This window comes from Mastigoproctus giganteus, chromosome 8, assembly GCF_048544385.1.
Source record: "Mastigoproctus giganteus isolate SK-2022 chromosome 8, ASM4854438v1, whole genome shotgun sequence".
Classification (NCBI taxonomy): domain Eukaryota; kingdom Metazoa; phylum Arthropoda; class Arachnida; order Uropygi; family Thelyphonidae; genus Mastigoproctus; species Mastigoproctus giganteus.
The window spans coordinates 168,810,861-168,824,781 of record NC_143582.1 but is presented as its reverse complement, the minus strand read 5'-3'; the positions used below and the strand labels follow the sequence as shown (position 1 = coordinate 168,824,781).

General features: G+C 35.4%; 1 protein-coding gene across 1 annotated transcript in view; it reads left to right on the top strand.

The window, feature by feature from the left end:
* The window catches only part of LOC150081998 (lysosome membrane protein 2-like), a 283,555-nt gene that overhangs the window by 67,342 nt on the left and 202,292 nt on the right, over positions 1-13,921 (top strand). The window contains exon 2 of the mRNA XM_090379893.1: positions 10,068-10,225. Coding sequence (XP_090236019.1) covers positions 10,068-10,225 — 158 coding nt within the window. The remainder of the gene's footprint in view (positions 1-10,067; positions 10,226-13,921) is intronic.

The following is a 13,921-nucleotide window of genomic DNA, read 5'->3' as shown; positions in this document are numbered from 1 at the left end:
GAAACGATCCAACACATCACCGCGGGATGCAAGGTGATCACCCAGACTGAGTACACTCATAGACACGACCAGTTAGCCAGGATAATACACCACAAGCTAGCAAGGAAATACCAATTGATAGAAGAAAGTGTACCGTATTACAAGTACGAAGCCCAGGCAGTACTAGAGACCCCAACCCACAAGCTGTACTGGGACCGCGCCATAACAACGGACAGGGCAGTCCCGCTCAATAGACCGGACATAACGCTTGTGGACAAGAAGGAAAAAGCTACCTATCTGATTGACATAGCGGTACCCAATACTGCAAACCTGCAGAAAACCCATAGGGAAAAAATCAGGAGGTACACGAACCTAAGACAGGAGATCAAAGAGATGTGGCATATCCTATGCAACAAGTAACAACCATCTCGATCATCGTTGCAACCACAGGTATGGTGCCAAGACTCTACATAACAGCCTAGCAGCAATAGGTTTCCCAGAGAACACGTATAAGGAGCTCCAGAAAGTCGCAATCCTGAACATCTGTAGGATAATCAGAGAGGTTCTGGACCAACAGTAACACCAGACATAACAACAACCACCCTGTGTACTTGGTAGCAATACCCATCACGAGGTGGAATCCCCAATCAGGGAAAAATATTATAAGAGCAATAATAATAATAAGAAGAAGACAATGATATGTATAATATAATAAGACAATGTGTAATATTTATAATATAATAAGACAAGGATGTGTATAAATTATGTATGTGGATAACTTGGTCTCATCAAACCCCGTCATGAGGTGGAACCCCCAATCAGGGCGAAATAATATGAGAGCAATAATAATAATTCTTAATATGCAAAATTTTGCTGGACACTCTTCAACAAATCTCCTTCTTAATTGGGTCCCTAGTTCCCCAGATTTGAACTCTATCGCAAAATCTGTAGAATTTTGTTAAATGGACACTTAATACCTGTAGATTTGTCAATCTCCAATGTGGGACAATTATGTGGAACATTTATACAAATAGCATGGCGATTCATGCCACATGTGCAAACCGTTCTGTGAGTTCTGGAGGCCCGACTTGAAATTAGGTGAGTGGTACTATTTCAATGTCCTTTCAGTGTTAATAGCTATCAAGTTTCTGAGTATCATGCATTTCAGGTGCATTTATAGTTATTCAATATCGAATACAATTTATCAAGAAAAAGCACGACGGTTTGAACACTAGTGTGTCTGGCATTGGGAAATTTGGTCTCAACACATAAGACATGGGACTTTATTATTCAAGGAAAAACATATTCAACATTCATGTGATCCCTGTACACCCACAAGGTGCATGACTGCATACCATAACTGCAGCCGGTGTTTCTTCAGAAGTGTCCTTCAGTAGCATGTGGATTATTTCTGTAGATTTCGTCCTTCAGTAAACCTCATACGAAACAACAAAGATTGAGATACGATGGCCAAGACCGTCAAATCCCATTCTAGGGTAACGAAAGGGACAACTCTAACACTGTCATTAAAATGTTCCTTCAAGAAAAGAAGAATTACCGCGTTCGCTGTATATTATCTTGCTCCATCTCAGAAATTTTCGTTCATGTGCACTCCCATACAAATTTTATATCACTCGGTACATTTTTCAGCATGTAAAGGTTTCTCCATGACTTCCTTGGGATTCTCACTTCTCCTCACACGCATATTCTGTTTATTGATATAGATGCTACAATGGGAGTGCGTTTCATAATTGATACATATGAGGTAAATAACTACTACTTTATTTTTCAAATATTGACAAAATGAATCATAAAAGACAAATTACTTTTCTTTGTCAACGTTAGACAGGGGTTTTAGCATGTGCATATCTAAAAAAAGTTTTAAGTGTTTTCGAACCATTCTCGAACTTTTTCATAATCATATTTACTCATAATACTATTTTTTAGTGTCTTCAACCATACTTAAGGTTGATGTTTGTTTTAAACTCAGCTGTTGTGACAATCCTGCATAGATTTCTTTGGGTTATGTGCAATACAGGTAATTTGCATATCGTAAGGTAAGGTTTAGAAATATATTAATATTCAGACAACGAGAATCAGGACAAGATTGAAGTTCTGCATGGACAGGCCGATAACTTCATAGAGTGCCTGAATGTTTATTCATCCACTCTGCTAGTTGTGGGAACGTATGAAATTCTCAAGATTTTCATAATAATATTTACTCTTAATACTATTTTTCAGAGCCTTCTCTTTCTTTGGTACAGCTTTCAACTATTTGTTAGTTAAAACAGTATCGTGTTTTAACTAACAAAGCCAAAGACGTGTACTTTCAGACCAGCTTTATAATTTCCACGGCATCCAGGAACACAACATTTTCCAGGCATTATTAAAAATTTCAAAGCACTTTTATGAGATGAAATATCACAAACTCAAAAGTTATATCGTGTTTATAATATTCACAACAGTACACAAATAACACGAACAAAAGCATCACTACGACTACTAATAGTAACAAAGCGTAAATAAAGACCTTGGTCCATTTAACACAACGGATAGCGCACTGATGACGTAGTGATAAGGCATTACTAACTGTGGCGACAGTTCGAGTCCCATCGATGATGTGAGGATTTCTTTATGGGCTTTTTCACAACTTGGCTGAGTTAGTTGGTCTCAGGCGTGGTAGCATGTTTTTTTCTCTCTGAAACTCGTTTTTCTTCCACCAAACATAAAATCGACCATAGAACACATGCAATTTACAGTCAGCATACACGGAGTAATATGGCTTTAGTCGCTGATGCTGTTAAAACCCTACTGCTCATATTAAAGTTTCTTTTGTATTATTTGCATTAAATGTATAAAGTCATCACAGGTTTTGTGTGAAAGGTAATTTTGTTTTACCAGGTCAGAAATTTGCATACATTTCTATATTATGTTTTAAAAATACGTCAAATTGACTAATATATTTCAAAATACTTTAAAAAAAATTCCTTTACGTTTGGAATATATATTGTCATTACTACTTGTAAATGCAAGGTTACTTAATAACTGAAATGTAGTAATAACTCTTTTTAAAACATAGCGGCAATAATTTTGTTGGGATTCTATTTGTTTTATTAATCCCCCCCCCCCATTATCAATACGGTCTATTATTTGACTCAGTATGAATTGTTGAGGAGGCGTCCATCTTGCAGTGGGTTGATAATTTACCTTTACCTTTATTGTTTGACACAATTTCTTATATATCCATATATATTGGAGATGATCCAATGATAAAAAAATTGATTAATACATTTTTTAGTTTAATAAATTGTAATAAATCAAAATTTTATTTAACAACAACAACAACACTACTTTAAGATATAGATACTTACCTATATTTACCTCAATGTGTGCACTCTTGTATCACACTTTAAACTTTACACATCAACTGCTAAATTAAACTAAATTTCAGTGTTCAGGTCTCAGCTTAAAGTGGTAAAGTGCAGCCATTATCAACCCACTTCAGGACGGAAGCCTCCTCAACAATTCATGCTGAGGGAAATGGGGCAATGGACCATAATCTGCCACGCTGGTCCAGTGCGGGTTGGCAGATCGACCGTATTCAGCAGTCAGGGGCTTGAACCCCGCTCTACACAAAGAGCATCTGCTACTGCACTCCCGCTCTTGACCACTCGGCTACGGAGGCCGCTTCAGGTCTCAGCTTATAGATTCTGAAATCCATAGGTGGTCCAATTAAAACAGTTTCCGTAGAACGAATAAAATTTCCACATATTATGAACGGATTTCGAGAGACCTGGGTACGCATTGTTCACACCTTTAGGCAATAGAGCTGCTGCTGCTGTAGAAAGCACGACTTAAGAGCTAATGGGATTAAAATTGCACGATTTAATGGTATCCGTAACAACCGCCTGTACCAAGAAGTAGCGTCGGTCAACTGCTTTCTTGTGTCCATAGCCAGTGGGAAAGATTAAGACATATTTCCTACGCGGACAATACGCCATGGTCAACCAGTGTTCTACTCTAAGCACCCTTTAGAAAATTAGGAGATTATGATTTTCCTTTATCCTGGAAATTCCTCTGTTGTTTCGCAGAAATGAGTCTTTCCCACTTTCAGCAAATTCCACCTGTCTCTGTTTACATGCTTACAAGTGGGCCCTAGTTTGGATCAGGGTGTTAAAAAAAAAAAAAGAAATCGCTTTAAAAAATTGAGATTACATAGGCCCCTTTGTGGCGAGGCCCGAGTCTAGCGCCTCATTTGACTGTTCATAAGTACGGCTCTGGCAGTATGTTATCAGATATTTAGACATTGACTTTATAAAAAAAAAAAAAAAAAAAAATCAATTGATATTACATTTTCAGCATGTTTCGTTAGCCCTAGAAAGCTTTTAAGATCAGCATAGCTTCCCTGGCCCCCCGACCATACAAATATGTTAATATAAATGAAAATATATTTTGCATATTACCAAGGACCAACAGAACTTGGGTTCTGTTGGTCCTTGGGACAACAGAACCCAAGTTCTGTTGTCCCAAGAGTTCGAATCCCGTCGATGACGGGAGGAATTTTATGGACCTTTTTCATAACGTGGCAGAGTTAGTCGGTCTCAGACGAGGGTAGCATGGTTTTACTTCCAGAAACGCGGCTTTTCTTCCAGCAAACAACAACAACAACAACAGCTCTCGTTCTTCCCCACCCTCCACACAAAAGTTGACATATATAAAAGTTTCCACATTAATCGATAAGGAAATTACAGACTGTTACCAAAGTTTCAATGTATATTCTATTGGCTCCCTGGGCTGCTTTTAAGTTCAATTCCGATTTCATAACATTCTCTACCCAGTTTTCCCCTACAGAAATATTACTATAAAATTGGAACAGGAGTTCTGATTCATTTCTTTCTTTTTTTTTTTTTTTTATAAATTTTGAATTATTATTGTTTGCTACGCTGCGGAAATGCAGTGTATATTAACTAACTTGTTTATACTCTGATATGAATACCTAAAATTTGGGAACTTTCAAGATCTGGAAAGGATCAGGTCCTTGGAAACCAGATTTCAGAGGTTCGACTGTATTATTTGTGCTTTCTTGTTCTTGTTTCACCTGCCATCATGAAAATGTCCGTCCAATTAATTCTGCTTATTTCCTGTGCTGTCCAATTTCGCTCCGTAAAATTCCACTTCGAGTCCGATTTCTCGTCCATTGCTGCCGTTGGCGTTTCCGATTATTGGATTTGTTTTCCCGCTGTTCTGGCGCAATTACTGTACTACCATATATTTACTTTTATTATAAACAATCGGGAATGCTAAACCCATGTTTATTGACGTTTATTATCAATTGTTAAAAGCTGGCGGCGGTTTATTTTTTTAAGTCCACTTTCAGTGGGGCTTAGTGGCACCGCGAACGCCGGCGTTTCCGATTAGGAAATTTGTTTTCCGCTTTATTGTACTAACATCTATTCATGCTTCATGTGAAGAAACTAGGTCTATATTTATATTCAATTGTTAACAGAGGCAGTGGTTTTTTTTTTTTTTTTTTTTTCCTTTCTCTCTTCTTAAAGTCCGAATGTCTCGATTGTTTGCGATTATGAAATTTGTTTTCCTGGTATGCTGGCACAATTACTGTACTGCCATTTATTTATGCTTTTCATAAACAATTTGAAAAACTAAATCGATGTTTATATTTAAAACAGCAGGCGATTTATTTTATTATTTTATTTTTTGTCTGCACTTCTCAAGTCAGAGTCGAAACTGGCGCGACTGTCAGCGTTTCCGATGATAAAATTTGCTTCCCGCTGTTCTGCTATCCACAAAGAAGTAAGATATGTTACTACTCTGTGCTGCTATCCACAAAGAAGTAAGATATGTTACTACTCTGTGCTGCTATCACACTTCCTAAACGGATCTGAAAAACAGTGGATGTTTATTGATTTTATATTCAGCTATTAATGGCAGGTGGCGTTGTTTATTTTCGGTGCAGAAGTCACGAAATAATTTACTCTCAGTATTAGCATAAAATATTTGGTTATGTAGGCAAGTTCGAGTGAAGATCTTTCTGTTAGCTAAATTTCTGAGAAATTGTTAGACATTTTTGAAGAAATCGAGAAAAAAAAAAAAAAAAAAACAAACAGAAGCACTTACAAATGAGATAGTTTCCGACTTCCATATGGTGGACTGAGTTTAAGTTTTACATAAACAATCTCAAGGATTTTTTTTTTTTTTTTGGAGTTATCAACATGGAACTAAATAAAAAACAAACAAACGGTTATAAATAAATAATAGTTTGAAGAATGAAGAGAGAAATTTTCCACGAATGCATTTAGCAGGAAGAGATTTCTGCAGATATATTGGATGTTGCATCTCTGCCACCTGCAAAAGGACCAATTCAAATTAGGAGCTCGAAAGTAAAATAAATTATCTAGTTGAAAGGTTTTCTGAATATTTTCTTTCAGGAAGAAACATTGCATTGGAGCTTTTAAACAGTTGTCATGCTGTTTTCTATATTAACTGATGTCAACCCGAAAATAAATAATTTTTGAGCATCACATTTCACGTAGTAATTTTTTTGATTGGTAGAGCTGGACTGCATGGCGAAGACTGAAAATTATTCTGGACTGCAAAGGGTTAAAGGCCTTAAATACCTTCATGAGGTAACCCCAAAGATGTCTGTTCTCTAAACTCTGTAGTCCACAGCCGAGACGTACCTGAAAAGAGCAACTTTAGCACACCCAGCCCAGCCCAGTAGCGTAGCTACCCTTTTTCGGGCCCGGAGGCAAAGAACATGTTCGAACCTCTACTTATTTAAAAAATTGCAAAAACAGGAGATAGCCAAAGACGCCGGGCCCCTAAAGGGCCCGGAGGCAATTGCCTTGCCTACCTGCCTGTATGGTGGCTACGCCACTGACCCAGCCTCTCAACAAGTTGTGTTATCATTTAGGTGCCTGAAATGTAACATATGTTAACTAACTTTTTTTTTTTTTTTTATAATTGTCGATTTTGAAAGTGTGACAGCTTTCTTGGCCCACTTGACATCTGGTAAAGATCTGTTATTAATATAATTATATAATAGGTAAAATTAATAATGTAGAAATGAATAATAAAATGGCTTGTATAATAGACAAAACTTAGAGTTGCAATAAAACTTGGATGGGTGTCTCATAAAGGGAAAACAACGGAGAACAATTTCAGTAAGTGAAAGATAAAATAACAACAGCTGCTCTAATATACTAAGCTGTTAATATACTAAGTCCGGTTACTCTTGTCTAAAACTATTTCCACTTATTTCTAAATAAAAAAAAAATTATATATATATATATATATATATTCATCCTAGACATTCAGAAAAATTTCATGTACAAAAGTTCGGAATGCCAAGCTACCTGAAATGAAACTTATTTTTCTGCATATACTTATAAAAATCAAACTATTGTTTCTAAAGCAAGAAGCAGCATAAGTCAGTATGGATAACAAAATGATTTGGACATTCCTGTATCTTTTAACAGCTTTTAGAAAATTTGAAAACATGTTAAAAATTATTGACACTGCACCAATTAATAAACCCTAATTAGATTCAATAACACAAAGAAACAACGTTCAAAAATTTAAAAAAAAAAAAAAAATAAACCCTAATTAGATTCAATAACACAAAGAAACAACGTTCAAAAATTTAAAAAAAAAAAAAAAATCCCTTTATTTTGGTTCTCAACGTCATTCAGCCAAGGTATAACCACAATTAAAAAGTACTGTTACTTTGCAATATTTACCCTTATGAAGAGAATCACATTTTGGGACCTATATCAATCCCTTGATTATGTGCACAACTTTCAGTGTTCAGACAAGTAAGTTTGTTTGTTTGTTTGTTATTTGGTTTTTAGGAGCATTAGCAACTAAGGCCATATTGCTCCGGGAATATGCGGTGGTCATTCCCTTGACCTTTCCGCATCCTCCGTATCTGGTGGTGACGGGCTCGAACAGGCAAGTAAGAAAAGGGAGGATAAGAGAGTAATCCTCTTTCAGTTGGTCAATGAGAGAAATCAAGATGATCTGCCTTGCCCTCTAAAGATCAGTTCTCTTATTTTTATTTACATGAATTTTATAGCCTGAGTTAAAAAAAAAAAAAAAAAGTGAAAAAAAAAAAAAACCCAAAAAACAAAATAAACAATAAAGGGGGAAAAAAACTGAAAAAACATTTTTTACATTAAAAATTTATGTTCTGTCATCAGAGTTACACCCATAATGTATGTACAACCCTTACCACATTTTTGTTTATTATCTTGTCTTTAAATTATCTAATGTACATAGCTTTTGTAATTTTTAGTTTAATGAAATCCCTTCCCCTCTGTATAACTTCAAAATTTGTTTACATTAAACAACTATAAGCATGTCCATGATCTCTAATTTCTTGGTATTTCCCTTTTTTACTTGTTTACAATGCACCCCCATTCTCATGTCAAATAACCTTTCAGTCTCCCTGACAAATTTTTCCACAGTTGTGCTTTTTTCAAATAACTTGTCTGCATCTTGTTTGGGAAATTACCTATTTTATTTATTGGTTTGAAAATTACATCCAGTCCATATTTTTTATATATTCTTGTGGCAGCTTTATAGATGTTTGCATATACTGTATATATATATATATATATATACATCCATATATAGATATGGATGTATATATATATACATCCAGCATATATATATATATATATATATATGTGCTGGATAGCATCATTCTTCTCTTTTTTTGGTGATTTCCTTCTACTTCTCTCTCTGGGTCGCAGGGTAAATCAAATTTTTTTTGGCTGGTGCAGCATAAGCCTCAGGTTTCCTTGCACCATATGGCTAATAATAATAATAATAATATATATATATATGCATATGAGCCTATTGTTTTCACCATGTCCATCCCTCCAGCCATCCATCTGCACATAACATATTCATTTACTAGGAGTGAATATCCATTCATTGGGAATGGATATTCCTTTATAGCTATATACCTATAAAGCTGCCACAAGAATATATAAAAAATATGAACTAGATGTAATAAAAAATATGAACTGGATGTTCAACAAAATATTTGTTGAGCCATTCCAAATTTCATTAAAATCAGACAAATAGAAAGCTGGCAGTTATTATTTCTTTTTTTTCCATAAAAATTGTATGGAAAAAAGAAATTCATAGATTAAATGTAATTTTAATGCAGTGTTGTTAACTTTAAATGACATTCGTCATAGGTATTGTTATCGTGAATCGAGGTATTGTTATCGTGCTCTAATATACTAAGCTTTTCTCACTATATATGTATCGAGATACATATATAGTGAGAAAAGAAACTTAAACTTATATGGGAGAAGAGTAATAAATGTTATACAGTTGTTATTAAATTGAATGGCTAAAGTTCAGAGAATGTAAAACTATAGAGCTTTATTAAGTGTTCTATAAAGTTATAATCTTAGTAATTAATTAATAAGGAGATAACTATATTTACATTTCATTTCTGTTAATCATAGAAGAAGAACAAAAATTCAGTTAATTTAAGAAAAAAAAAAATTGAATGTTATCTATACCCTGATGGTGCAATGCCCTCAAAATCTGGCACCCATGGCCATGGACACATTTCACTCTCCTCAGTGTGGCCATGATCCAATGTAGCTACTTCTGGCAGTGCTTTCCATAGAATTTTCCAAATGGATATTTGGTTTCATCAACCGGTGAAATACCACCACTTTGCTTATTGGAGGCTTGAAGTGGTGAAACCCATGTTTAGTCTCTAGAGCAAAGTTTCTGGCATCACCCCCCCCCCATACTTCTCCTTCAACCCTAACCCAAGCATGGTACTAAGTACTATAGGTTCTAATACCTCTCGTGTTTGGGGTTCACATAAAAAAAAAAAAAAAAAATTCCCCATATTTTTTCTGTGGTCCTGTAGTCCTTTTCAGTTCCCACTGTATTAATATTATAAGTATTCTCAGTAGCAGTTTTTGTACTGTTGGGAATACTTGAATGATATGTATAAACTTTGCATTGATTTAATTTTATTTTAAATGCTGTTTCTAAAATGTACATACTTATATTTTAACTCTATTTTTATATTATAGAAATTGGTGCTAGAAGAAGGAAGCGAATTATTAAAGAAGTGGGAAAATTCTCCTGTGCCAGTTTATTTTACAATATATGTATTTAATATTACTAATCCTCATGAGTTTGCATCTGGTGATAAACCTATTTTTGAAGAAGTTGGTCCATATGTATTTAGGTAAGTATTATTATTAGGATGTTAGACTTATTTAGCATTGGGCTTAAAAAAAAATAAACAATATGTTTTTACAAAATTAGGTGACAGTTTAGGTAAAATTGGAAAATGGGTGCAGTAACTAACACTTGCAACTTTGTTTCTCACTAAACACCATTTAGATCCAGATTTAGATTCAGCTTTCATTGTTACACCTGTTCTGTCAAGCCAAATCATTTTACTGATAACAGATTTGTTTTAGATGGTCTATAACAGGGGTGGCCAACGAGTCGATCACCGCGAATTTTAAATATACAGTCATCCCTTGATTTGTGCACCTTGTGCAATGAAATTTTCGAGATGGTAGATCATGGCACATTTTGAAGGAAAAAAGTAGATTGCATCACAAATTAAGTTGGCCACTCCTGGTCTATAATATTTTACTGAAATTTAGCAAGCACATGTAAAGAACATTATTTGCAGATAAATATAGAATCAGTTACGTGCCATATATTTATTTAAGATTTCTGAAAAAAGTTTAAATATATTTATTTAATTCCTAAATTTGGTATATATACCCAACGTTTCTTTGTCTGTTGGTTAGCATTATATGATGTCTGCACAGCTAGCTGTTGTATAATGAGAATTAACTCCATTAGCAGGGAGAGCCAGTTTGACCATGTGACAGATTTATATCAGCAAGTTGTTTCCACAAGTTCTGGTGACCGAAGTGATCTTTTGTGATAGTCATATTGCAAACACAGTAAGTGTAGATAAAACACTGTTTACCTACACTTCATTCCACTCAAGGAATACCTTAGATTTACTAAGTTATTTTTGCCTCATTGGAGAATTACTTGAAGATAAGCATTTAAGGAATTGGTGAGGGATATTTGACAAGATGAAGCTGTTTGTGCAGATCAAAGTTTCTCAAATTGGAAGGTGGATGCAATGTGCTGTCATCAGAAAAACTATGGATAAGATTTACAATCAGTGGAAGGTAATTAATATACAAGAGGAAAAGTATGGGAGAAAGAACTGAACCTTGGGGAGCATCAGCATTAGTGGAAAAGTTAGAACTTGGATGCCCTTGGACAATTGGTAAAACACATGGGGGAATAAAAGTTAAAGCTAGGTATCCTCTTATGCCATTAGTAAAAACTTAAGGGTGTTTGGTGTGTTACTTTGATGAGTACAGTATGTGACATTTGGGAACGTTACTAATAAAATAACAATATAAATGCAGGATGTTTCCAAAATATGTGCAAAAAAATTCTGGACCATGTATAGGGTCCAGAATAAAAGAAAAAGAAAAGTCATAAATGTGATAGATTCTGAAAGATTATGGAGTTATAGCTGTTTGAATTTAAAAAAATGGTTATGAAGATTTAAATGGTAAAAACACAATAAATATAATAAAATAATAAAAAATTAATAAAAATGAGCAGACACATACTAGTTTTAATATTAAGTATGTGTTTGTTTATTCCTTTATTTTAAAATTATGTTATCCCTTTTATTGTTTTTACTATTGAAAACTCTATGGCCATTTTTTTTATGAAGTTCTAACAGCCATAGCTCCTTAACCATTCAGAATCTAATCCATTTTATGTGATTTTTTTTCTTATTTTGGACCCTAGAAGTTTTTTGCACTTACATTTGAAACACCCTGTATATACAGGTGTTTAAGAAAAAGAGGATAGTGCCATGTAGTATAAAGGAAACTCTCAGAGTGCTCAAAATTGGCAACACAGTACACATCAGCAAGATTGAAAAAAAAAAATGAGGAGTGGTATTACTAGGTAAAATAAAAACCTGAAACCCTCCAACTTACTTGTAGATAAAGAAATATGGTAAAGAAAAAATATCAGGACCTGTTCAACAAAATCAACATTACACAAATTTATGATCTTAATAATTGAGAACCTTTCTCCCCCTTTTCCATTTTTGTAAGTATAAAGGTGCACAAAGAGGGTCATCCAGTTCATCCCATAATGAGCAGTAAGTGGCTCAAAGGATGCCACTCCAGATAACTTGAGAAAGTTATTTCCAATATTCTTCACTTATATACACTAAAAAGACTCCAAAGACCTTTTTGAAAGACTCAGGTAGACTTCTGAACAATATAAAGGGAGCATATTGGCAAACTTCTACATATAAGCTATATATATGTATATACAGGGTGTCTCAAAAATATTGGTACAAATGTTTAGGGGAGGTAGGTAACATCTAAAGGAATGTGAATCGCATAGGAACCCATAACCGGAAACATCACCGTAAGTCGGTATATGGCGCTGTTCATCAGTTCGCGAGAGGGAAAATTTCTGGTTTACTCATTCAAGCAGTACTCGCTGCACGAAGAGCATGCATCGATATACGAACTGTGAGCTGGCAGACATGCACCTAGTGTATGGATTAGCAGAGGGACCACACGGTGTGCGCCCCCCCATGCAGCACAACATTGCTTCGCAATAAATGCGTGGGCAGGTATGGTCGGTGACTGCTTAATCGGCCCATACCTGTTACCATCCCGCATGAACTCCGCTAAATATCAGATCTTTCTTGAAGAAGTTCTACCAGGGTTACTTGATGATGTTCCAGCAAATGTGAGACGCAACATTCGGTTTCAACATGATGGGGCGCCTGCCCATTATGGAAGGTGTGTTCGTGACCATTTGAACAGGCATTTTGGGCGTTGATGGATTGGCCGTGGTGGAACCATTGCCTGGTCCTCATGCTTACCTGATTTATCGAGCCTTGATTTCTTTCTGTGGGGGCCCTCATATCTATCGTGTATGAATCGCCTGTGGAGATGGAAATGGATCTCGTGGCGAGACTTGTCTGCGCTGCTGCTACTGTCAAAGAAACTCCAGGTGTGTTCGACCATGTCCGCCAATCCATGCTGCGTCGGTGTCACGCATGCATCGCGTCTCGTGGTGGAACCTTCGAGCAGCTGTTGTAAAATCATGAAATGCACCCATCTCGTACTCCATTGTTAATATTATGTCAAATAAATGTTTGCCACTAATTACTGTCTTGTCATTTCTGCTTCTTGTGCCTCTGCTACTACTTTCCTGTGACATTTCTGATTATGGGTTCCTATGCGATTCACATTCCTTTAGATGTTACCTACCTCCCCTAAACATTTGTACCAATATTTTTGAGACAGCCTGTATACCAAAATTCTCCTCTGCAGATGTCAAACTAGTTTGGCACATAAATGCAACATGCAAAGCATGCACCAATCACCTTATATCTTGAAGAAATTTCCAATCTGATAGATCTAACAATAGAACAGTTGATTTCCAATTCCAGGACCAATTCTATTTCCAAAACAAGAAAGCTTGGAAACCCATTATCTTCCCAACTTTTGTAAGAAGTATTCATGTCAGATTTTAACACTTCTGCTCTTTCTGAATTGTTCACTCCTCCCAACCAAACTGAAGATGTATGCAGATGATATATTTGTCATCTGGGATCACATTGTAGAGAATCCCTAAATGAATTTCATATGTTAATTAAAGCAGGATTACAATATATATATATTTTTTATGGAGTTGAAGGAGAAGGAGCTCCTTCTTTTTTTAGACATTTTAATAAAAAATCATAGCAGTACTATCACCAAAACTGTATACAGGAAACTTGCATGTGGGGAGCATTCTTACTTATTATTCCAGTCATCTAGTAAGCATTAAAGCTGATATAGTTAAGAGCCCTACA